At 36.8% G+C, this 27,637-nt stretch overlaps 1 protein-coding gene across 1 annotated transcript; it reads left to right on the forward strand.

Annotated features, from left to right (window-relative positions):
* Positions 1 to 727: 727 nt before the first annotated feature.
* On the forward strand, positions 728 to 19,871 carry LOC307164515 (interferon-induced very large GTPase 1-like). The gene is made up of 8 exons (XM_079881442.1): positions 728 to 775; positions 1,166 to 1,199; positions 1,972 to 2,057; positions 2,143 to 2,279; positions 2,611 to 2,844; positions 7,145 to 7,208; positions 7,817 to 7,881; positions 13,497 to 19,871. The coding sequence occupies exons 4-8, from the start codon at positions 2,265 to 2,267 to the stop codon at positions 17,832 to 17,834; spliced, it is 4,716 nt and encodes a 1,571-aa protein (XP_079737568.1). The 5' UTR covers positions 728 to 775; positions 1,166 to 1,199; positions 1,972 to 2,057; positions 2,143 to 2,264; the 3' UTR covers positions 17,835 to 19,871.
* Positions 19,872 to 27,637: the final 7,766 nt, after the last annotated feature.

Below are 27,637 nucleotides of genomic sequence, written 5' to 3' on the forward strand. Positions count from 1 at the left end.
TTGCATTTTACAATGGATGAATCTCCAGTTGTCACTGGTGATGGTTGTTTGAACCTTTCTGGATCCACCATCAAATTGATAAGTTTAATTATATCAAGTGCTGTGAGAAAAGGCTATAAATCTCCACCTCCAACATCCTCACACTCATAGCCTACTAGCCGAGACTCCTTCTTTATGTGTACAGGTGTGACGTAATGACGCAAAGACATGCTCGAATTTCCCGCGGAAATCCACCAGTACCACTGGAATTAAAAAACATTATTACAAGCTTACCGTTTTGAATCGAGCTAAGGCAAGCAGATAGTTTTGAACACTGGCTGGTTATGTACTTGCTCAAATTTATTTTGGATAATTTTTAACCCCAATAAGTCATGGACTGCAGCTTTAATTAAGAATCTTTCATTCATTTTTTTCTGTTCTGTTTTTTCCCTGTCCTTTACAGTTTTACAGGTGTTCCATTGCCAGGGCAACAAAGTATTAAAAATAAATACAACTTCACATATAAATGATTTTTTCATAATAAAATCATGTTATGCTTATGTCCTGTTGCTCTACTATTGAAATCAGCATTATGCCACAAATGTTGGCAACTGAAATTAACATGTATTTATCCCGGAATATTCCTTTATTTGACCAATGCATTCACTTTCTGATATGTCATGTGATTGCAAGGAACACATGTTGTTTACTGGTTTATATTGAGACCAGCAGACAGATATCATTAGCTATTTTGGACTCTGGAGATGGAAAGATGGCACGGAGAGACAACACTCTGGTTTGGCTTTATTGCTTTTCAATTATTTATTCATTTATTTCAATCATTCAGAGTCTTAATATATTTTAAGAATGACTTGATTTGCCATGCCAGGGAAAGGAAATTAAATTTAGAAGTTGTATAGAAATTATAATAACTTATATCTAACTTATTGAGTGTTTTTAGAAAACAGTACTTTCATAATAATATGCACACTATCAATTGCATAACAGACTTGTGTATCTTCTGCACTTTCTGGTTTTGAGAATGCCTGGCCAAAAAGATCAGATTGTATTTACATAAGTACATACTTAAGATTATTGGATTGGATCATTAATGCAGTGATTGTTTCTAACATGTTATGTGTTTTGCAACAATTCTTTGACTGATGAAGCTTTTTATTTCTTAAAGGGGACCCATTATGCACCTTTTCACAAGACGTAATGTAAGTCTTTGAAGATTCAGCACAAAATAACCCACAGATCATTTACACCATCCTGTTAATGCCCCTTTTTTTGGTGGAAGCAAAACATGCTGTTTTGTATCTTTAAATGCAAATGAGCTGCTGCTCCCCACCCATTTTCCAGAATAGGGCTATGCCTTAACAGTTCGCGCTTCAGATACTCTGCCAACGTACACACACATTTAAATATACACTAACTAACCCAATTAAAGCTGCAGTAGGGAGTTTTTAGAAAACGTTGACTTAGCCTGAAAATTTGAACAAGCACAACTTACAGGCAAGGGGGTAATCCAGCACCCAGAAAGCGTACCATCCCCGGGGGCCGCCAATGGCTAACAAGCCATCACCTGCTGTTAGCATTCCATTGACTCCCATTCATTTTGGCGTCACTTTGACAGCGAATAACTTTACATCTGAGGCGTTTAAAGACTCTATTTGTCCATTGTTTATTTCTAAAGAAACACGAAAATGTATAAAAGGCTCCATTACCTTGTATCTTACGTTATGGCCCCGTAGAAGCAGTTTTTGTAAAAATAGGCTACCGATTGTGTCATAACCACGCGACTCTCTGGAAATTACCGTATAGACAGGAGGAGAAGCTCACAGTCAATCGGGGGGACGTGGAGGCATAAAGTCCGATAAAGTCAAGGGAGAAGCCCATAGAGAGTCATAAAGTTACTCCTAAAGACTCCTACTCACGCTCTCTGTCTCTGCAAGATTCGGAAGGGAATGATTCAGATTTCTCTTGGCACAGCTACTAGAAGACAGACAGGTTGCTCACATCACATCTACGTCATCAAGCTCAGTTTGAGTCTGTGCAGTACGCTCAGCCATCAGGAAGTGAGTGCTTCTAATTTGCTTCACTTTTCTCCGTTGAAGTCTATGGGGTCGCTGTGTCCATTTCTTTTACTGTCTATGCTTACAGGTCACTCCCCCTTGCTCTCTGCTGCGCTACAGCCCTCCCTCCACAGCTCCTCCCCACAACGGAGCCTGCCGTGAACGCGCAGGCTAGTAAACAGGGCCACCGATGACGGCGGATAAACAGTTATGGCACATTCACTGGTAAGGATGAAACATCAACAATATGCTTTACATTGACTATGGCCTGCCCATACTTTGACTACAAACTTGGTCCTCTAATCATTACGTATTTTGCAATACATGTAATGTAACTTTATAACGTTGCACTCTTTCTATAAGTTATAAATAGCTAGTAAGATAATATAACGGTAACTAACATTACAGTATTAGAAGTAATTATTCTAGCGATATGTAATGCTAAATAAGGTTTGCTAGTACATTATTTCAGCAACATGACAAGCCAGTGAATCAGCAGGTTTCAATTGTTGCTTTGCACAGTGCGTGACATTTTATTTGTATGTTATGCGGCTAGAGTTTTAATACTGAGTCAATGGGCTCCGACGAGGAATTCACTCCCACAGCGACTTCGACGAGTCAACGGGCGGGGAGAAGAAGAAGCCATGTGCGCGGAGCATCCCTGATTGAGATCAGGGCACGTGGGAGACAGGGCAGAGGTCGCCGAGTGGGTCCAACTCCCGAGCACCTCAGCAGAGAGGACATGGCGCGTGTGGAGAATTTAAGATTAGAGAGGACTGCTTATGAACGTGTAAGTTACCTCAGTTATAAATGTTTTCCCTTAGCACATCATAAGTTATAATATTGTTAAATTCAATTTTAGGTATAGGATGTGTGGTCATCTGATGTTTGATTGGTGTTGATGTTATATGCAAAGCACCACCCTGACATCTACAAGAAACCATGCCAAACATAATTTGTCAGGCCTGTTTTGAAATTATCTTAGTTGTGTAGTTCTTATAAAATGAAACAAATCAAGCAGGGATACTTACATGTCAAGCAGAAATGTGGCTAACTCTGCATCGGTTTTTAATCCTTTCAGGACACGTAGCTCCCTCCACCTCTGAAAAGCCGCCCCGATGTTTACCCTCATTTTATTTCGGGCTCTGTCTAATTCTTTCTTTTTCGCCTGTTTATCGTCATCTGTCTTTTTCTATTTCCCGTCTTTGTTGTATGAGCAGGTGTCACTTGAGAAATTGGCAGTTTTGGTTGTTTGTTCGCCATTAGAACAGCTGCGGCACACCGGCAATATTGATTTTGAACGATGGTACGCGCTGTGCAAGAGAGGGGTGTGATCAGCGCGTACACGAGCTTGATTGACACTGCTAAGACATTCCTCCTGGCTCTGATTGGTTGTTTCTGACAGGGAGCGGTGTATTTCTGCAAATGGCAATAGGACCACTGGGAGGAGCCAGAGGAGCTTGATTTTTTCACAGATTATCTGTCTCATATTCTACTGTCAGGACATAATGACAGTTTTAACAAATATGTAAAAAATATTTTTTTACAAAAGTTACCTACTGCAGCTTTAAATATGTAAATACAGACTTTTATGTTAGATGCGATTAATCGATTTTACAGCCCTACAATATGGGGTTACTACAAAACAACAGAACATTTAGATTGTCTTAGCTACGTGTGGGGAAACATTCTTGTGTTACTAGCTGCTAGCTCACTCAGGGGAGGATCTAAGCTAATAGGGTAGAGTCCGTCACCAGTCGTGGGTGTTGGCTACCCTAATGTGACGTCACATTGGGATGCAGACACAAACGACTCAATTGAAGTCACTAGATATGTTTGACTTGACGCGGCGCTGTGCAGACTGATCGGTGTTTGAATTGAAGCAGTACATGCCAGTTAGAAATTTTGTCTGACTTGAGATGCCACCGATATCACGTGACTGTGACATATGCCATCAAAGTAACGCAAAATGGATTTGAGAGCAGTCAGCTGGGTCAACCACCAAAGTTTCCTCATTGGCTAGACTCACAGATGACAATTGATCACATGTGACAAAATCAGTGCTGACAAGATAATGCTGCACAAAATCATGTTTTTATAACTGTAAATACTCTTTTCATTTAACCTTAATATTATATTGTCATATTTCACAGCTATGTGGAATACTTGATTCTGATTGGTCAATCGCGCCATCCAGTGGTATGTTATTCCCTGATACCACCGCTGAAAGCAGATAACACAGGCTCATCCGGGTACTGAAGTCAGTTGCGCTATGGCTTTACGCTTGCTAGGAACGGGTTTTCTTCGTGGAAGTTTTGCGTTTGGTGAGCGGATAAAATATTAAACTCAGTCAAATCAATATTTTGTGTACAGTTATTTAATTATGTCATGCAGTATCGTGGACTCGCTCTCTGGTTTCATACAAGCACAGCTGCTGCCATTTTGTGACTTTTGTTTTGTACACTGTTGGATTATAAGATAACAAACAGGTACGATTTTCATCTTTCATCTTTCAACAGTTTCATCTCAAATCAGTATCACTTGTCCCCATAATTATTTATGTGGCGAAATGCCAACCCGATTTTACGAGGTGGCTAATTCGTATGAATTCGTACGAATGACCTACCCCTAACCCCGCCCCTAAACCTACCCATAACTCGGGTTTAGACAAATCTAAAATTTAGCCACATTTAGCCAAAATTAGCCACCTTTTTTCTCACTCGTACGAATTTATATGAATTGGTCATTAGATAACGTTGGAAATGCTGTGTAATAAGTGGTATGACTGTACCGTATCCCTTAAATGTCTGTCTAGTTTGAACTTGCCGTGCTAGCAACTGCTCTCTCCGTGGAAGCTTTGCGTTTAAAGACCTAATAAAATATTTAGACTCAGATCAATATTTCGTGTCTAGTTCAATCAATTTTTCGGGTTCAGGCTGATACTTATTCTGATCACTGTGACGGTGTTTATTCTGAGATAACAATCGGCTGGATGTACATTATCCCTTACATTTTTATCAAAATAAAACTGCTAAAAAATATATAGACCCACTTTATTGGTATTTAAATAGTATTGGCTTATGTTGAACTTTATGTACATAGAGGCGCTTTATTAAGCAATGCATAAAGTACTGAATGGAAAGTGTTTCTGTTGTATCATGAAAATGTCTGAAACGTCTGTGTATTTGACAAATATTGCATCTAATCCATTTCATCTGTGATAAAGTACACAAACACTGCATAATTCCCAGTATGGGAAGCAGAAAGTGTCCGACTTAATGTCTCCGTTTTCAACTCCTCCCTGCCTCCAAGCAGATCGATTGGAAAAACAATCGGAGAGGTTGGATTTTGACCATACAGTGCATCCGGATAGTATTCACAGTGCTTCACCTTTTCTACATTTTGTTATGTTACAGCCTTATACCAAAATGGATTAAATTCATTATTTTCCTCAAAATTCTACAAACAATACCCCAAAATGACAACGTGAAAGAAGTTTGTTTGAAATCTTTGCAAATTTATTAAAAATAAAAAAAATCACATATACATAAGTATTCACAGCTTTTGCCATGACACTCAAAATTAAGCTCAGGTGTTTCTACAAGTTGGTTGGAGTCCACCTGTGATAAATTCAGTTGATTGGACATGATTTGGAATGGCACCCACCTGTCTATATAAGGTCCCACAGTTAACAGTGCATGTCAGAGCACAAACCAAGCCATGAAGTCCAAGGATTTGTCTGTAGACCTCCGAGACAGGATTGTACCGAGGCACAGATCTGGGGAAGGCTACAGAAAAAAATCTGCAGCATTGAAGGTCCCAATGAGCACAGTGGCCTCCATCATCTGTAAATGGAAGAAGTTTGGAACCACCAGGACTTTTCCTAGAGCTGGTCGTCCGGCCAAACTGAGCGATCTTGGGAGAAGTCACGGAGTCAGGCAGGTGACCAAGAACCCGATGGTCATTCTGACAGAGCTCCAGCATTTCTCTGTGGAGAGAGGAGAACCTTCCAGAAGAACAACCATCTCTGCAGCACTCCACCAATCAGGCCTGTATGGTAGAGTGGCCAGACAGAAACCACTCCTCAGTAAAAGGCACATGACAGAATATGTAATATTCTGAATGTTCCAATCCAATATGATTTCTGACCTATAATGCTGCCTCATCATAATCATACACTGTTCATTCGTTGGCCAGAGGAGAACTGTTTTACTAAATATTTAAAATAAAAGGATTACAATGTAAAAGATTATTATTGTGTACATAAAGATATGGTGGAATCCGGCTTGTCCCATAGATGGTTATGCACTTTTACCTCACACACGAGCAGTTCCGTTTGCGCTCTTTCCACTATCAAATTCCGTCATGTAAATAGCGAATCTGCCATGGCGCGAGTGCGACTGTCATTTAAAGGGAATGGTAGATGAATTCTGATTGGTTGAACGCAAGTAAATCCCAAAACGCACCCATTACTCATTAAGAGAATAGGGACTTTTAGACCATACGCCGGGCGTGCCGACCATTTTTCCCGCCGTTAAACTAGCAAAAGTGGATTCGGACTAATGTGAACTTGCGCCGTGCGCTTTAGACCATTCGCTTAGATCGTTAAAAGAGGGCCCTAAGTCTGTCAGTGTATATCCAGGTGGCATGGCCAAATTTTGATTGTAACAGCCATTTGGGTGATGCCAAGTCAAAATCATGAAGTCATGAAGCATTGCTGCTTTCTTGTTCATTGAAGACACATTTAATTGAGCGAGTCTAATTTTGGAAGTTACATTGTTGCTGCACTTCTCAGAAGACTGAGGTAATACAGATGGCATGGGGATTAAAGTTTCCTGAAACCCTATACGAGTAAAGCACATTTATACCAGCAGGCGAAGCATGTAAACCTAGACGAGAGCCACTATGTGAATATCTTGCACAGAGTTCTTTGAGCAGTTGCAGCAATTGTGACAATAGTAAGCTTGTTCACCTGTAAGGTCAGTTGTTCAGAAAAATACAGAGAAATCAAATGATGTTCTGTTCAAATACTCTTGCACACATAAAAGACTTGGAGAGTTTGAAAAATATCTTAATGTATTTTTCTTCAGGATGGTCAAGCAGACATGAGTGAAGCACCTGAACCTGACTCTGATTCATCATTCAGCAGAATGGGTAAGGAAACAACAATATTGCTTATAATAAGACTCTTGTGTTGCGGTGTATTGATGTGTTTAACAAAAGTTCTTTGGTGTTTAATCTAGATCACATATTTCCCAATTTAAAGGAGAACTCCGGTCAATTTTAACATTGAGCTAATTTTTTTGTAAATTTTGAGTGTTTTGGAGATTTGGAGAACAACGACAATATTCTCTGATGACTGGCAATTTGAAACGTTCACCATCAGGATAACCATCTAACATCTAAAGAGCACCACTACAGGAATACACATCTGTCCTGTACGTTTATTATGTTAATACACATTTGATGGACACATATTATTAGCGGGCTTTTAAAAAATAACTTTTTAAAATTTTTCTTCATGTCATTTGTAATCATTTGTTTTTATTACAATACTGAAAAAGCGCTGTAAAGACATATAGCATTAAGAAGAGGCAAAACAAATCCTACCCACCTCACATTGCAACTTTGTCGCATTTGCATACTTATTTTACATTTGTAAGAATTAGCTGATCTACCTGCATCTGACAGAATTCAATAAAATATATTCTAATCAGCTGAAGAAACATTATTGCAAGTGAATTTTTATTGTGTTTCAAAAGATGAACCTTCAATCAATAAAGTAACAAGGGAGTCCACTACAAGAGAAATGGGAGAAGAACAATTGGTAAGAGCTGAGTTATGTGCAGATTTATTTGTATTTGTATTTAACCCTCTGATTATCTTCAATTGGGCCGACACTAGTTATCTTTGGGGTCTCCAGGGACCCCAGACAATAACATTTAATTTTGTAACAGAATAATAGTTGTTTTTTTTACAAATGTAATTTTTACTCCGTTTATTAATGTTTTTACTCAACTTTTGTGCAGTTTTTGGAGGATTTATGATATCTTTTATATTTCTATAAATAAATCAATAAATAAATATTTAAATAGGCTTTTTACAAAAAAATGCATTTTATGTAAAATTCACTTTATAAAAGACCCATATTTCTAACTTTCATTCATGGAGATAACATGGATAATTGTACATGGTTTAATGTAAGATTTTTGCCAATTTTTTGGAAAATACAGTAAAAACATTTTTTTTTTAAATCACTTTAACCACTAGATGGCTATAGAGCTCCACTATTTGCTATTTGCTATTTAACTAACCGAAAGATATCTTTTCACAAGTTGTATTCAGTTGGATTCATAACTAAATATTATAAAATCACAATTATAACAAAACAAAAAAAAAAGTACTTTTTGTCAAAGTTTAGCATTTTTTGTACTGAAAAAAGTTTTTCAATACATTATGATTGGAATCAAATCTGAACAATATGTTACAAAGAGAAATGTTGTAGTCTTTAGATTTTATCATTTATTTCAATCATCTGTTTTTAATATAATTCTACAATTTAAATCAACATTTCAGTTACTAACTGGAACAGAACAAAAATTAACAGAAATGAAAAGTTATATTACATATTGAGTAAAAATACATGACATGAACATCAAAATGCAATGAACTCTTTGATCCTGGTATTTGAACTGTGTTTGTTTGTGTGTGTGTGTGTGTGTGTGTGTGTGTGTGTGTGTGTGTGTGTGTGTGTGTGTGTGTGTGTGTGTGTGTGTGTGTGTGTGTGTGTGTGTGTGTGTGTGTGTGTGTGTGTGTGTGTGTGTGTGTGTGTGTGTGTGTGTGTGTGTGTGTGTGTGTGTGTGTGTGTGTGTGTGTGTGTGTGTGTGTGTGCTAAATTGTTTTGTCTCATCCTTTCATCTCTCTCGCACTCTCTCTCCCTCCCTCTGTGTGTGTGTATGTGCACATGTGTCAGCGTAACCAATTTATATTTGTGGTGGATATTTGTGAGCATAATTTTGCATTGTGGATGTTGTTTGCATTGTTGGAAGTGTGCCTATTTCTGTCTATGTGTTCTGCGTTGTTTCTGATTTTGATGATGAATTTTGTATATTTCCTATGCGGGGTCTCTAGGGACCCCGAAGACAACTAGTGTCACTATTTTTTTCACGCTAACATAAAAACAGATATCATTCCCTTTTTTTTTTTTTTTTTTTTTTTGTAGATCTAGAAAGTGTTGAGAGCCGTAGAAAGTTCCATACCATTTGGACAAAGATAAATTTTTTTTTAAATTTGAGCAAAAGTAATTTGCGGGTTAAAAAGACCCCGAAGATAACCAAAGGATTAATTAGTATTTGCTGCTTGATAGTTACAGCCTCCAATTATTCCTGTTTTCATGGTAAAATGTAATTTACAATCTGAATGGTAACATCCACTTATCCCATAAAAAATGCTTTAGAACTTTGGTCCATGTAAATTTTTCCTTTTCTTTGCTTCTGCTGCTGGTAACCAAGGCTGAGCTTTATTATTTGATTCTGCCAGCTTCATGGAATATCTTTTTTTTTTCTTTGCATGACTGGGCCTCTGAGACATGCAGAACATGGAAACTTCTTTAAAAAAAAAAGTATTTTTGCAGTTTAATATTCACAGACACTAGTCCACATCACAATTTGATCATAGGGCCCTATGAACCAGATAGTATTGCCCTGTTAAAGAGTGGGTTATTAATTGTTGTTTTATAAAGTTATAACCATTAGTAAGAAGGGTATGCAGTTAATAAGGGTTCCCTCCCAGTACACTTTATATAGTGCTCTTCTTGTTGAACAATGGCATATACTTTGTTGGCCACTGAATAAATTATTGTTTTAGTTATGCACTGTATGGTGGTATTTAAAAAATACATATCATACACTCTCAGAAAAAAAGGTACAAAAGCTGTCACTGGGGCTGTACCTTTTTAAAAGGTACATTTTTGTACCTAAAGGGTGCATATTGGTACCTTAATGGTACATATTAGTACCTAAAAGGGACAAATCAGTACCTAAAAGCCACCCAGCACTGGTAACCTTTGAAGGATTTCATGACTTAAAATGTGGGCTTTTTCAAATTTGCATTTAGCTTTTAGTATAAGGAGAAAGGGAAATGAAAAAAAAAAAAAAGATTTTAAAACATGGATTGTAATAACTTTTGGTGTGTTAAATGAACACTGCTCAGTTTCCACACATACAGAGTGTTAAAGTAACAATGAAGCAGTGTTAAAGTTATGAGATAATTTATTAATTCCAGCCACAGCCTTAAGATAAAAGAAAACATTAAATTTCTCAAGATGTTAGCAGAGGATGATCAAACAACTCCACAAACAGCATTGACAGTTTCACTTATTACTAACCAGTTTGACGTTTATTTATGTTATTTCACATATGAAATCAGTTTCATTTGAAGTCATCATGATGTTGATCAGTGTTTGCTCTTAACTCGACTTTTTAACATCAATTTTCTCTGGCAACTGTAACTGTGCGTTTAAAGGGCACATCTGTTATGGTAAAAAAAAAAAAGCCCAAAAAAGGTGAGATTCAGTGATGTATCTTGTAGTGGTCTGATTCGCTAATCTTTTCTAGAGTTTAATCTCTTATTATTTGTGTGATGTCCCTAGTAAAAAAACAAAAACAAAAAAAAACCAGTATATTTAAGCACACTTTATTCAGTAAAATGTGTTGGTAGTGCATAATAAATTGGTATACTTCAAGTCTGCTCAAGTGGAACAACTAATTTTGTACTTAATGCACTTTAGTTGTCTGAAAGTATGCTGTGATCCAACTAAAAATTGCTGTATAATTTACAGCAGCTTTCTGGCAATTTTGGTTGCCAGTAGGCCTGTACATTTAAATCAGACTACAATTATATTGTAAAATTATACAGCACACCTGTAAAAGCAGCAAAACAAGAGCAGCTGTGAATTTACAGTTCTTTACTGTAATATTTACAGTATGTTACTGTTATTAATAATGGACTGAATTAAAACCTGAGATAACTCATTTCATTTGAGGAAATCAATTGGTCAATTGTCATTAAATATTTATACTGTGAGCTTATTTAATTTGAGTTCATTAAGAAAAAGACTTAAATGAGTTAACTAGAAACATCAATTTAACTAAATCCTGTTAGTTAACAACAGGAAACACGCATGAGATGAAGAATTTAACTAAAAGATCATCAATGCATCAGCAACTACACAGTCGGTGCCTTTAAATAAAGCAACATGCAGCGTAAGTGTTTTTCTGCTCATCATGGACTGAAGCACACAGGCTCTGCTCTTCAGCACAATGGTGATCCACAAAACTCAACAGAAACCCTTTAAATCCCAACAGAACATTAAACACTAACAGATCTCCACTATATCATTTTGTGCAAAAACATATAAAATCACAAAGTAACTCACAGAATTTTACATTTTTTTGTTTAGTAAATTTGACTGTGAGATTTTACAGTAATCAAATGACTTCCTGCCACAGTCTTAGATGAAATCAACTGAAGATAAAAGAAGACATTAAATCTCTGAAGATCTCAGCAAAGGAGGATTAAACAACTCCACAAACAGCATTACCAGCTTCACTTATTACTTACCAGCTTCACTTATTACTAACCAGATTGACTTTATTTCTGTCATAATCAGAAGTACTTATTAAGAAATAACAGAGGTTTAGATGTTGATGATTTATTGAAAATATTTAATTTGAAGTTACCATGATCGTGATCAGTGTTTACTTTAGTTGGGCTCTTGACTCTTGATTTTTTTTAACATTAGTTTTTCTCTGGCTGCTATAAACCCTGTCTTTATAAGACACATTTGTTATGGCAATAAAAGCCGAGGAAAAATATGATCAGGTGTTGATGGTTATGATGTTGCCTGGCCTTATCAACATCTACTGGCCTGATCCGCTGGTCTTGACGTCTATTCTCTGATTATGAAGGTGAGGTGGTATAGATTTCACCTTATTGATTGTAGTAGTCCTTTGATTCTACAGCATGATGTTCAGTTGTGATATAATCAGGTAATTTGGGTTTTAAATATAAGTTATTGTGTCTGTTGAACACACACATATATCAAGAATCAGCATATGAACCTCAACAATGGTGACAAATAAAATATTCAGATAAACAGATCAACTCTGAATATCACAAATCAAGCTACTTAAAGTCACATCAAAAACAACAACAAAAATAAGTGCTAAAGTGGAACTAACTTCAAGTCTCATTAAAATACACGTTATCCATAGTAGTACTTGTACATTGAGAGCATTGGAAATGTATTAATATTTATAATCCCCTTACAGTGGCCAACACACCATGATTGAACATTTGCTTTCTACTAACATTCTATAGAAATTCCCTATAGTATACCAACAATTCACTTATCTTGTGGATGTAGGATACACAATTAACATCTAGATTCAAACCCGTGTCCCTTCCGTACAAAGGATTCGATTAGGCATTCAGTCTTTGGAGATCAAAGAGGGAGCCATCTCTTAAAGATGGGTACCACTGTGGCATCTTTGATTTCTTTTGGCATGGTTTCCTCACCCCAGATGTTGGTCAGGATGCTGAGGAATGCGCAGAGCATTTCCGGGTTTGCCAGAGACACCATCTATACCAGCTGCTTTGCCACTGCTTGTCTGATTGATCCTCCAGATTTGGGGGCAGGTCAAGGTTATTCAGAAAAGGCTTTTGTGGGATGGAATACAAAGCTGAGGTGTCAACTTTAGAAGGAACTTTAGCAAGTCAGAGAAATGTTCCCTCCATCGATTATGTTTGCTTTGTCTTTTAGAAGGATGTTATCATCAGCTGAGAGTGCATGATCTTGAAGGCCCATAGACTGCCTTAAGTGCAGAAGCACGTTTACACTTCTTCTTTTCAATGTGTATGTGGACAACATCCAGATACAGGTCGCATGTTAATGCCAAGTGTAAACGCAGCCTTGTGCGTTGTCTTTTATCTTCAGTTGATTTCACAGGCTGTGGTTGGAAGTCGTAGTTGTTCTCTTTCCTTCATTACTTCTTGTTAACAGCAGGTATTCATCATCAATGACACTTAGTGTCTGAAATAGCTCACATTTTCATTCACTCGTCAAGTGGACCATAGTAAACTAATGTAGGGAATATTGGGTAAAGGGTTTAACATGGGGATTATAATGTAGGGTTTATAATGTAAAATTATTATTTTTTGTACACAGTTACAGGTTTTTTATGTTATTTTACTTTAGACATGTAAATTCACCAAAGTGTATTTTTGTAATTTTATAATGATTTTATAAATATTTTCTGTATTTCAAAAATAATAAATGGCAAAACTACTGTAAAATAAAAAATAAAATTTGCAGTGTATTTTTCAATTAATTCTCTGCAACATGTTTAGCACATGAATAACATTACACCTTTTATTTTACAGAGACCTGTTGGAGAGCATACAACAGAATGTGAGGGAACAGATGAGCATATAGAAAATATTACAAGGGCAAAAACACTCTTTCACAGATTTCATCTTGACAAGCATCACTATAAACTGACACCTGCATGTGTTCTTCAGTTAACTGCACATTCATTACTGTCCCACGGGTCTTGTGCTGAAGAGAACCTGATACAGACTTTCATTCAAAAGCTTTTGATGATGGACTACCGAGCAAGACACATTAATGTTGAGGAGACGAATGATGAAGGTCACACTCAACAAGGCAGCAATTATTCATTTATACCTGAAGGAGATTATGATAACATGATTTTCGAATCAATGTCTAATAGAGAAACAAGTAAACCTGACCCTGTTCACCCGATGGATGTTCAGATGGCTGTGTTTCATTGTGCTGATGGTTTCCTGAAGCAGCTGATGGTGACTAAATTGTCCCAGTGTCAGTACGCTCTGCCTCTGCTTGTTCCTGATCCATTCACACAACAGATTGAGTTTCCTCTCTGGACATTCAGACAAATCAACAAGAGCTGGAGGATGAGAAGCAGCTACAATGAAACCATCAGTCGAATCCACCCGATCTACAAGGCACAAACTCCAATGGTGGCTTTTTTCAGGTTAGGCTATGTGTCTTTATCCAAGTCTCAGCTGATGAACAGCCTGATCAATGAGAAACACAGCACGTTCTTCCACAGGAACTGCCAAGGCAGCAGCAGAACCAGAGTCCTGATGGATGGAGTGGTGGAGATCGCCTGGTTCTGCCCCTCTGGAGCATATGATGATAAATTCACTAACTGTGTTGCATTCTGTAATCTACATGGTGATGCAGGAGACCATGAGAAACAGCTGCAGATCCTCACTGAAATGGCCTCAGTCAATGTTGTTCTTCTATCACAACTGGACCGGAATGACAGAAGTGCAGTAAAGATCAAGAACCTGTACAAGGACTCAAAGCCACTAATTGTAATTATTGCAGAGAATGATTCAGCATGCACTGAGACATGGAAAGGGAAATTCAGAATCGGTTTGAAAAACAGAAATCAGTCAGAGGTATCTGAAGAACTCAGAAGAGCTATAACTGACTGTCTTTCAGAATCATCTTCTACTTTCAGACTTGAAGATGTGTCCAAACACTCAGACATCAGAGTAGATGAGGAAGACGATGATGACTGCAGGAGAGGAAGAGAAGCAGCACAGCAGATGATGAGTTTACTGGAGAAGAAAGATCTGAGAGAAATCAAAGAATCATTTCTGCCTCATCAGGGGGAACTGTGGCATCAGTGGAGTCAGAAGAACAAAGAACTACATCGACCTCAAGGAGATGAACTAGAAATAGAAATAAGTAGAAAACAAACAGAAATGAAGAAAATCCGTCAACAGCAGCATGAATCAGACATCAGTCAGTTTATGCAGTTCTTTATTAAAGAAATGAACTCAGATGCTGCAAATAAGATATATTTTATTAAATGGCTTGGAATTCTCCTGGATGAATATGTCTCAGCTGACCTTTATGCTCTACATCATAAGTATAATGAAAAATGGTCAGCAGTCGTAAAAATGAAAGAGAATCATCATGAACAACTGACAGTTGAACAAACTGAACTTGAGAGAATAACTGAGGATCTTCAAGCTGCAGCCTTTGGTTTGGAGCACATCATCAGGGAGATCGGTCAGATCTATGAATCCTGTTCATCTGTGAAGAAGAACAAGAAAGATCTGGAGTTTCATTTCTCTTCACTCCCGAGACTTGCAGCAGAGATGATGATCTCTGGACTTCCACTGGAGCTGATGGATGGAGATGCTGCTCAGGTTCCTGTGATCTGGATCTCTGCTGTTCTAGATGAACTTATCAACATACTGGGAGACCAGAGAGTCTTTGTGCTGTCAGTTTTAGGGATTCAGAGCTCTGGGAAATCCACTATGCTGAATACCATGTTTGGACTTCAGTTTGCTGTCAGTGCTGGCAGGTGCACCAGAGGAGCTTTCATGCAGCTGGTCAAAGTGTCAGACGAGATGAAAACACAGTTGAAGTTTGACTATATTCTGGTTGTTGATACTGAGGGTCTACGTGCTCTAGAACTGGCAGAAAGGTCAACTAGACATCATGACAATGAATTGGCCACATTTGTTGTTGGTCTTGCAAATCTGACATTGATCAACATCTTTGGAGAAAACCCATCTGAGATGCAAGACATTCCTCAGATTGTTGTTCAGGCCTTCCTGAGGATGAAAAAGGTCAGATTGAATCCCAGCTGTGTGTTTGTGCATCAGAACGTTTCAGACATCACAGCTGGAGAGAAAAACATGGAGGGAAGGAGACGACTGCAGGAGAAACTGGATGAGATGACAAAACTCGCTGCTAAAGAGGAAGTCTATGATGCAGAATGTTTCAGTGATGTCATTGCAGATGATGTACAGAATGATGTGAAGTATTTTGCTCAGCTCTGGGAGGGCAGCCCACCTATGGCACCACCAAACCCAAAGTACTGTGAGAATATTCAAGAACTAAAGAAAACAATTATGTCTCATGCCTCAAAATCACATGGAATAAGGCTGGCAGACTTAAAAGGTTGTATTAAAGATCTCTGGGAAGCTTTACTTAACGAACGATTTGTTTTCAGCTTTCAAAATTCTCTGGAGATTGCAGTATACAAGAAACTGGAGACCCAATACAGCAAGTGGTCCTGGAGTCTTCGCAGTGCCATGATGGAAACTGAGAACAAACTACACAACAAAATAGAAAATGAAACCATTCATGAGCTTGAAGAAACTGATCTTCAAAGAGAACTGAAAGAGACAAGTGATGAAGTGACAAAATCAATCTCAGAATTCTTTGAGAACGATGCAGATGCAAATATACTAATACAGTGGAAAAGTTCTTTTGAGATAAAAATCCAAGAGCTTCAAGAGACCATTATTAGAGATACAAAAAGGAAATTAAATGGGATTCTTCAGCAACGAGACCTGAAGAAGGTGGTTGATGCTCAGAGGACCCATCATAAAAACACTCTCTATGAAAAGAGCAAAGGACTTGCCTTAAAACTCAAAGACAAAGCAAATGATGAAGAAACACTGAAGAAGGAGTTTGATATATTTTGGAAACGGTGTGTGACGACGATCATCAGAGTCAATCCTCCAATCAGAGACATTGACATACTGAGAGATGTGAAAACTCTCCTCAGTGACATCTATGAAAGTGCTCCTGTAGGGGAGAGCAGTGAGAGTAGGGATGTTTTTTCTGTACCTAAGTATTCAGACTATGTACAGTTAAAGAAATCCAGTGGATTTACAGGACATATAAAAAATGACAAAGCAGTTAAAGAGAATTTTGGTTACATTTTATCTCAAGAGGATGAAGCCCAAATAAGAGCATTAGTCACAGATGTTGCTCAGCAAATAGACAAGAGGATCATTATATTAAACATCGCAAAAATGGGTTACAATATCAGCTGCATTCAACAACTCATAGATTATATCAAGGAAAGAGAAAGACAACATCAGGAGGGACGAGTACAATATGTGTTCAAGAATGAATTCTTCATCGATTTAGTTTACTCAATATTTAAGAGAGCAAACAAGACATTCATTCAACAACACAGAATGTTCAGGGAAGACAATGATCCTGTTCTCTATTTGGAGAAGAAGAAAGAAGAGTACTATAGTATTTTCCAGAAACACCTGCATGGAGCAACATCAGCTGCCATTTTTGGTGAGATCATCTGTCAGGGACTTAAAGAGCCCATTGAGCAGAGTGTCTACAAGAAGACTGCCAAATATCTGGCAGATGAAATGAGAACAAACTGTGAATCACTGAATGGAAACAGATCAAATCTGGAAAAACACATCCTGAAGTTTCTGGCAGAAAATGAGAATTTTTCTGCATACATGGACTACATTAATTATCCCAAACAACACTTAATGGATTTCATTACAGATGAAGTCAATCGGTACATCGATAAGTTCACTGTCAGTGTTTTACCCAAGGTGAAGGAGAACATTGAACTCATGCTGCAGTTTATCAATAGAGCAGCACAAGAATCTACTAAACAAGTTAAAATGAACAGTGGAGATGTTGATTTGTGGTTGAAGAGTTTCACACAGGAGCTTTCAGGTGTGCTGATCTTCTCTGAAAAAGACCTCAGTGGAGTGATACTCGATGGTGTTGATGATTTCAGCCTCCTAGAAGATGTGATAAGAAAGGAACTTCCTTATGTGTTGTCAGACATCATCTGTAGATTCAATGCTAAAACATTTGATGAAAAACTGGACCTCAAGTTCAGACCAGATGAGATTCTGATTGATCACTTCAGTCAGGGCTGTTGAAATTGTCCGTTCTGTAAAGCCACCTGCACCAACACCATTGAAAACCATGATGGAGATCACAGAGTTCCTTTCCACAGAGTGACTGGAATTATTGGAATGCATTTTGATGGAGCACAAAATCTTTGTACAGATATTTGCTCTACTGTAGTGAAAAGTAAAAGGTCTTTTAAATCATCAAACACGTGGTTTCCATTTAAACAATACAGAAATGCAGGAGAAGTTTATGCCAATTGGAGCTTTACAACACACTCTTTTAGGTGGCTGTACTGGAAGTGGTTTGTCTGCAAATTCCAGAAACATCTGGAAATGTACTACGAGAAGTCATTTAAAGGGAATGGTAGGATCCCAAAATTGTGGAGATTATACTCAAAAGTGGACGCAATCAATAGTTTAAAATACTACACTTCTTCTTAATCTTTAAGATGTGTGTTAGAAATACCCCTTTAGAAAACTTCCGAAAACCTTATCAGATAAGATAACAGGCAGAAGGAATAGAACTGTAAGGATGTCTCAACAGTTTGATGATGAAAATTACTTTTTTTCAGTGTAGCAGTGACAAAGGTCAAGAAGCACCTTGAATTTGATTGAGTTAGAAAAGAGCATTCTGAACGCAAACGCAAAAGTTTAATGCCCATAATGTAAAGATGTTTCTAATTGAAGAAATAGATAGTGTCCATGCTAATAAAGCCCAGGGCACCATGAGAATCATTATGAGAAAAACAAAGAGGAAATTAAATTAGATTCTTCATCAGTGAGACCTGAAGAAAGAGGCAGATGCTCAGAAGACACATAATTTAAAGAACAAAGAACTTTAAACTCAAAGACTATGAACGTGTTCTTGTATGGGAGAGCAGAGGGCTTTCATAGAAAGTATTTGTAAGGGCTGTTTTGTTCCATTTAAAATTATTTAGATTATGACGTTAAAGAAATCCAGTATATGTACAAGACATTTAAAAATGCAATCAAATCCACTCTCTAAAGAGGATAAACTGCAAAGGAGAACTTTTTTAACAGATGTTGCTCATTAAACAGAAAAATTATAATTTAATTTAACATTGCAAAAATGGACTACAACATATGCATTTAAATACTTAAGGCTTAACGTCAAATGTGTAAAGGCAAACAATTGAGGATTTAGTACTTGTACAAGAGTTCACTGCATATTGTTGAAAAATATCTATTGTAGTGTAACTAAAATAATTGTGGCTGTTCAAATTTATACCCCAGTATATCATTGCATGATGACACAATGATACTCCAGCATATTTCATGACGATAAAATTCCCATTGCCTTTAGTCAGACTACTGAAAAGCAGAGGGCTTACACTCCGTGTTGGTACCTGATGCTAAAGGGTTCTTGGTGTCTATATAGTAATGAACAAAATTCTTGAACATGTAGCAGTATTGGACATGATAACAGATTGCTAAAAAACAAGATTTACTAGGATACCAGCCAGGCATTTTGACATAATTTTGTGTGAGACAACAATGGGCCGGGGCAGTAGGGGGGCGTTAGGGTTAGGGGGCGTTCGGTACGCAATGAGAGTACTGCGGGTGGTGAATTGACGTTTTTCAGTTCAGTTTGAATATTGTTACACCCCTATTAAATACATTTTTTGTCACCTAGAGTGAAATTTAGTTATTTACTTGCATTGTTGAGGGTTGCAGTTAGTGCTAAATAATGTTCTAGATCATAAAATTGTCTGCTTTAAATTATTTAAATTATTCTTATAAATTATTATTGTGTTTCACACTTGGGACAGTTACTAATTTTTGTGACTAATTGTTCACCAGATGTAACAAGAGAGCTTCCCCCTAGCTCTACAACCTTCCATGCCATTCAATCTACCTGTCTTATTAGAATGTGTATTTAGCTGTTCATTTCTCTTCAGTTTAGTGCTTAAACAAACATTGCAGATTTGTAAATAACGACCTTACTCAGTTTCCCTTTTTCCTAAGTGTTGTTACTTTTTTTTACTTTTTTTTTTATTTGTATGGTTTTGTCTATGTTCAAATAAAGAATTGTCTTTGATGCCACATCTGAGTCCAGTTTGGTATCTGCACTTATAGGCTCCATCCAGTTTTTCAATTCTGATGAAACATTGTGTCGGCAACTCCCTCAATAACAAAAACACAAAAACCTTATTCAAAGATTTTCAAAATAGTTTTTCTTTTCCTTATTGGAAGTTGTAGTTTGCCGATTTGAGGGAGGTTCTTATTGGGGTATTAACAGAGGGGAAAGATAATTTCATAAAATCAGTGCTGTTGATTTGATGTTCCATGCAGAAAAATCCAATAAATAAATTTGAAATAAAGATATTCAATATAAAAAGATGAACAATGACATGGCACACAAACACTTACTCTGGAATAAACAATTAAGCAGTTTATATATAAAAATAATAATAATAATAATAATAATAATAATAATATATATATATATATATATATATATATATATATATATATATATATATATATATATATATATATATATAAATGATATTTCATGACAAAATGTACTATTAAGTTTGTAATTTATCAGTGGAACAATCCCTGAATGATCTTCCTCTGAGTCATCAGTGATTGCAGAAGTGAAAACACAGGCTGACAGTGCTGGAAGCAACCCAACCTACAATTTTTATTTGTTCAGAGAACATTTTCCAAACGTTCGGTTTTGGTAATGGAAATGTTAAAATGTCAATTTTTTTTTTTTTTTTTTTTTTTTTTTAAGGTTGGTGTAATCTTGGTCCACTGAAGGCATGAACATGAAACAAGAACATGAACATGAACATGAACATGAACATGAACATGGCGCTTACCAAGAGTGGTGACACGAAACAATACTTGACAAAGTAACAAGGCAAACATGAGGGCTTAAATATACAAGGACTAATGACAAGATAAGGGACTGATGATCAGACAATAAACCAATGACAACATGACACATTCACATGGGGAACACATGGCAGGATCACATGAGGGCAAGGGAATCACATGACAAGACATAAGACATGAAACATGAACCAAAACAAGACATGACAGTTTGGCTGCATCCGAAAACTGATAAATGCTGCCTTCGAAGGACACATTTTAAGGTCGGAAGACATCAAGGCACGTTCAAATGAAATGCTAGTTTCACTTCCTGTCTCCTGAGATACCTTCATCTGATTGATTTTTGAAGGCAGCATAGATGTATCCTTTGCTGCATTTGATATCCCACAGTCCTGTCCTTTCCATTCTGTGACAGTTGGGCTAGAAAATTAAAGATGGCTGGTCGTCAGTTTGTGTGTATAAATGTACATTTTTAATCAATGTTTTTCACTTATGATGTCATTTCTAGCGAGAAGTTACTATTGTAGTCATTAAATATTCACTTAGTATTCACCAGAGCTCTCTCTATTTTGCTGTAGATCATTAAACCATAACACTGCCTCAGAAGTCTGTCCGAAATCAGTTCAGACAGGACCACTTGAGTCAAAAATAGCAGACATTTGTCAAATATATTCAAATTTTATTTGCATTATTGTTAAAGTTACATTTGGCGGTATGGCTCTGTTCTGAGTTACCCATCAGTTTCATGAGCTCCATGAAAGCTAGTCAGGGAACAGCAGCAGCTTCTGGGGACATCTCCCATTAACTGGGAAAGCAGCAAAAACAAATCCCCCATGAGAACAGAGCATGCATCAATGACAACAGAATGACACTGATTAAGTTAAATAGAAGTTAAAGGAGGAGCTAGGGGAGGAGGTGGGTTGTAAGCATGCAGTGGAAGCAGTCAAGCAGGCACACTGAAAAATGACTTTAAATACGGCGCCCTGTTTGATAGGGACCAATTGAGTGCTTAGAAATCAGATCAGCTGTTAGGTCTGGATAGGTATCAGCTGATAGCTGAGCTTGACTACGCGGCCTGCCTGAACTGACGCTGAACGCTATATTTTTGTGAGGAACTTTCGTGCGCAAACACTGCCAGAATTTCTTTCTTTCTTTCTTTCTCAATTTCAGAATTTCAACAGCAGGTTTCTTATATTCTAACCAACATGATTTTGAGACAAATGCTCAGACTTCTGTGAGCAAGGGTGACTTTTCAAAAGTAAACCAATGAACTAACTAAACATTTGAGTAAAGCTCAAAGCATTACAGTCCTCAATTAATCTCATAATAACTAACCTTTATTTGCTCTAAACAGTTCAACAGGGGCTGACCAGGAAGTCCCTTTTTGGCTTTAAAAAGGTCCACAAACTGTGGACTGTGTCGATCAAGGTTCTCTTCAAATTCCTGCTTTAGGATTTTTGCTAAGAACATCCAAAATGATAATTCTCTGATCGCTTACAAATTTCTTTCTTTCACTCTCTACATTTGTGTTCTGCAAAAGAACTATAATAAGAGTTTGATATTGCATAAGAACTCATTTTGTGGGTGAACAAAAAAACTAATTATAATAATAATAAAAAGACTCTTTGCACTATCTACCCTCTCTGGTCTCCTCCCTTTCTGATGGGAGGGGGGAGAAGGGAGAAGGGTGCGAACCAAATGCCCAGACAGGTATGTGGAAGTGGGTGGCCCAGGCAGGGCTAACATCTGGTTCGTAGAATAAATGTGTAGGGGTTGATCTCAAAGAAGTAAAACAATTACCTACCCGTCTCAAACCTAATGGCAGCAATCCTAATAGTTCAAAACATAACCCTAAACCTAACCCTAAATTAAGGTAAATACGAACCCACCCTAAACCTACCCATGTCAAACCAAATGGCAACAAAACTAATGGCTTCAAACCTAGTCTAAATAACTAGAATTAAGCCAATTTAACAAACTAAGGGTGATGACCCACCCTTACCTACCCGTTTCAAACTTAAGGGCAACAACTCTAATGACTCTAAACCCAGCGTGAATAAACCGAATTAAGCTAAGTCAATAAACCAAGGTGAATACACACCCACCCTTAACCTACCCTTTTCAAAGCTAATGGCGACAAAACTAATGGCTGCAAACCCAGTCTGAATCCTAACCTGGTCAGGAGCAGGTTTTCTTCGGTAAACCCAGAGTTTTTCTTATATAGTAAATGCATCTTGATTTAAGAATTTTTTTATATTTTGACTGGAAACAACAAGGCAAAAAGGTTAAGTAAGAAAAGCATTTTTTTGCAGTGCATTCATTCATTGCACATTTTTATATAACATCGGAGATGCAGAGCACATTAGTAAGGCCACTGTATCAGAGCGGGAAGGAAAGTGTGCCTCGTTCTCATACTCTTTCTGTGAGTTTTTGTGTTGTTTCCTCGACACAAACCCGTATGAGCATCGAAGAGGAGATTCACAGGATTGTCAGTGGTGGAGAAATCGGTTTAAATGAGGATTAACGAGTTTGCTTGCCCATAAAATCTTTCAGATATTAGGTTAAACTTATTTGGCTTGCTGTCCACTGAAGAGGGGCTCGATGAAGCAGCTTCAACTCGAGCTCTGATATACCCCCCAGTGGCTAAATGTAGGATATGATAATTGAAGGGCAAGGAACCGGAGATGAAGGTGGAGTTTGGTGGGTGGAGGGATACTGGAACAGCTTGATGCTAGAGAGAGGTAAGCGGCTGCTTATATACTCAGGCTGTTGATTGAAAGATTAGATGGGCTCACTCCTCCCTAACTTGCGTTTAGGAACTTCATTAATCCAATAAATGACATTCACTTGATAACATCATGTTGTGACCTCTGGAGTGTCATCAATACATCTGTGGTTTGATGTATTGATGACACTCATATTCCCATTATTGCTCCTGCCGAAAATTAAATAGATTACTGTATGGAATGGGAGAATGCCAGATGGAAGGGTAGAGATAATGCCTTAACCAACACCACAACTGTTAAATACACACTAATTATTCACAATTTATTTGGTCATCTTTATTTCCTTCAAATACAAAAGCAACAGTAATTATTTTTCCTGTCGGATTTTCTATTCTTCCAGTATTGTGTATCTCCTCTTCATCTATCAGTGGTGGTGCAGGTCCTCTGCCCTCTTGCTGTTGGCGGAGGAGAACTCAAATGTTAATTTCATTAGCCTAATTAAAAATTGAAACAGGTTGGATTAGAGAACATTTAATTATGTGAAAAGAGCATTATACAACATGGAAACAGCTGCGGCACATTGAAATAGACACTGAATTATATTTATTTAATATGTTAAATGTTTGTAAAGTCATGTAGCCTACAGCCATGCACCTTTTATGCTTAAAGATGTATCTGATTGAATTATGGTTTTAATGGTCATTTTTAGTTGCTGTCATGTTCATGTTCTTTTTTTTTTTTCTTTTTTTTTGCCTGTGGCTCATGAAAATGAGTATTAGTTCAATCAATAACTTACCTTTCTGTCAGTTTTCACCTGATAATATAACAGTGATTAAGAATTATACTTGTGTATTGACTCGGAAGTATGCAGACGTCTTTTTGTCGGGTTCTGTTGCATTGGTGAATCGTAATGTCTGAGCTCCATTGATCATGGCTTTTCACAGGTATGGTGCACGCGCTTAACTCAGGGTCAACCAACTCTAAGTCGATTAAACTAACTCAATTCAGCTGTTCTGAAACTGAAAACTTAGAGTTTCCCATCTCAGGATAAATCAACTCAGAGTTCAAGTTTTAACTCAGAGTTGGATGAACCTCCTTATTGAAAAAGGCCCCTGGTCCTGAATGCAAGGCTTGCTTGTGCTAGATTCATGTCTGGAATAATGGGCTTTTGATGTCCTATTTTCATCACCAAAAGGAGCTTCCATATAGCCTTTCACCTCCTCATTCTTTGATATCTAACACAAATGTTAAATGTAACTTTAAATGTAAAATCAACAAACAACAAAACAAAAGGAGCATATAAGCATAATAAAAACAGCAAGGTAAATTGTCCCAGGCTCTCGGCCCAGCCCTGGTTCATACCACAGTAACTTTAATCAAACTTTAATGCATTAGCTCATTCATGAACATGATTTTTGCCTGAGTCCCATCGGTTTGCTTTGCATCGGATGTGGAGGTGAAGACGTCAACTCCTGATTCCACGCTCTTTCACGGCGTCATCAAGCTACGCCTTTGTTACTGTTTTGAATAAATGACCTCTAGCACCAAAACATACATACTGTGCCTTTAATTTTAAATTACGGATTAAAGCAGTCCTGTGGTTCCACAGCAATTTGAGCTACTGCGTCGTTCAGACACGCCTACATCAAGAATCAGCATATGAGTCTCAACAATGGTGATAATCAACACAAAGTTTCATTACACAATGCATGCTTGGGTGCCAGAATAGTACAAAACATAAATAAATAATGCAGCTGAATGTTCGGTAACATTTTAGAATACTGTATCTTACTTACTGCATAACTTATAAGGAATTATTGAAGAACTAATAGGTAATTCTTCATTAACTAGTTATTCACTACTGTTAACTACTAAGGAAGAAGTGTTAACTAATCAGTATGTAAAATAATTTTATGATTGTGTTAAGTAACAGTTAGTTAATCAATAACTAATTAACTCTGTCATACCGCCTGAAGAACTACTATTAATTATCTACTAATTAAGGTTCAAGAAGAATAATTAAGAAGTAACTAATGAACAGTCATACAAACTACATTGAGTTGTGACCTTCCTTATTTACTAATGTTATTAATAGAAGTAGTATTATGAAAATACAATTTTAACAAATGCATACAATGTTAAAGAGGTTTTTACTTGTGTGCTTTTTTGAGTGTGTTCTGTAAGAAATCAACTTCAGAAAGGAACCCCACTCAACTTACCTCAGATTAGTTTTTTATATTTTATATACCTGTAAAGTAGTGTGTGTGTCTGTTTTCCTCAGCATATGCCATTGAGTAAATTTATGTATTTGAGGCAACGACTGAGGGAAACTGAAAGGGAGCTTATTAGTAATTCATAAATAATTGTCAAATAATTCTGCAGGAATTACTTATAACCTGATTAGTAATTAATAAAGAACTATCAAATAATTATCCAGGAATTAGGCTACTTTTAACCTGAAACAGTATTCTAAAGTGAAAATATAGGGAACTTATTAGTAATTAATAAAGAATTATTAGATAATTCTTCAGGAATTACTTAGAACCTGATACAGTATTCTAAAGTGAAAATATAGGGAACCCATAATTAATAAAGAACTATCAAATAATTATCCAGGAATTAGGCTACTTTTACCCTGAAGCCGTATTCTAAAGTGAAAATATAGGGAACTTATTAGTAATTAATAAAGAATTATTAGATCATTCTTCAGGAATTACTTAGAACCTGATACAGTATTCTAAAGTGAAAATATAGGGAACTCATTAGTAATTAATAAAGAATTACCAGACCGCCACCCTGCGTTTCACTCATAGCCAAAATATGCTGTTACTGACTCCATAACCTGCCCATAAACAAACAGTGCACAGCTCTAAGAACATATTTTAACATCTGATGTTTTAGGATCTTTAGAAATAAAAACATTTGTTTTATGCAAGGAATCAGGCGTTTCCATCACGCAAAAAAGACAGACTCGTTAGCTAGCTAACTGACATTGTGTCCTTGTATGTTGCCTTGCATAAAATAACATGATTTATAGCACAGTAATGATTTTATAGATTCAATAAAACGTACACAAACCTGTATTTCGCTGAAGAAATGCACCATATCGTCATTGTATGTTAGTTACTTCTTAGTTATTTTTCTTGAACCTTATTAGTAGATAATTAATAATAGCTCATAGGGAGGTATGACAGAATTCATTAGTTATTGATTAACTAACTGTTACTTAACACAACAATACAATTATATTACATACTGATTAGTTAACACAACTTCTTTAGTAGTTAACAATAGTGAAGAAGTAGTTAATGAAGAATTACCTATTAGTACTTCAATAATTCCTTATAAGTTATGCAGTAAGTAAGATACAGTATTCTAAAGTGTTACCGAATGTTCTTACTATTTTTTATTTGCTCTTATTTTTGCTGTTGTTTTGTTGTGATTTTTTTGTAGCCAGAGTTAAAAAATTTGTCACCATTGCTGCATGCTGATTGCTGATGTCTCTGTGTGTCTAAATTATGACCTAATTCAAAACTTTTTTGTGCATGATGTGTTTATATCATCAATACACAATAATCATCATCTGATCATAATTTATCTGTTTTCTTTCCCCCACAATGAATGTGCTTTACTCAGTTACAGCATCCAGAGAAAAACTAATATTTAAAAAAATGTTCTGTTCTTTTTTCTCTTTCCTTCAGTGATTCTGCTTGTTAACAGCAGGTATCATCACTAATGGTCAATCTTATCTTAATTTAATCCCTTAAATGACATATTAACTGCAACATTGCTTCAGTGTTAGTTTTTAACACTCTGAGTTGACCCCTATAGACACCGAGGAGTGTTAACATTTAGGATTTTGCTGTGTACAAAATAGAATTGTATTGGCTGTTGTTGGTTTTTTTACTTACTTTCTTTCTTTTTCGATAGTATAAGTAATGTGTATTTGTTTAACCTGAAAAATGTGTCAACAATAACTGTATCTAGATGAATTAGCTTTTTTCTCTCTCCCAACACTAGTTAGAAGCTCCAGTGAGGCAGTGACTGGGACCAATTTTTGGAGGGGTTAAATACAGAAATGTAAATCTTGATTTTATAAAATCACACCTTAAAGCTGCAGTCCGTAGTTTTTCCTCTTTGTCACCATCTCTGTTCGAAATCTGCAATTGCAGTTATTTGCGGAATTATCAACTTTATGTGGGTTGTGCCTCGGCACGGCACAGCGCGGATGAATCCAATTTT

The sequence above is a fragment of the Squalius cephalus genome, assembly GCF_949319135.1.
Source record: "Squalius cephalus genome assembly, chromosome: 9".
NCBI lineage: Eukaryota > Metazoa > Chordata > Actinopteri > Cypriniformes > Leuciscidae > Squalius > Squalius cephalus.

Coding starts and splice junctions, on each gene's coding strand:
- LOC307164515 (XM_079881442.1), top strand. Junction 2,845..7,144: donor AGAGGACTGCTTATGAACGT/GTAAGTTACCTC, acceptor ATTTTTCTTCAG/GATGGTCAAGCAGACATGAG. Junction 7,882..13,496: donor AAATGGGAGAAGAACAATTG/GTAAGAGCTGAG, acceptor TTTATTTTACAG/AGACCTGTTGGAGAGCATAC.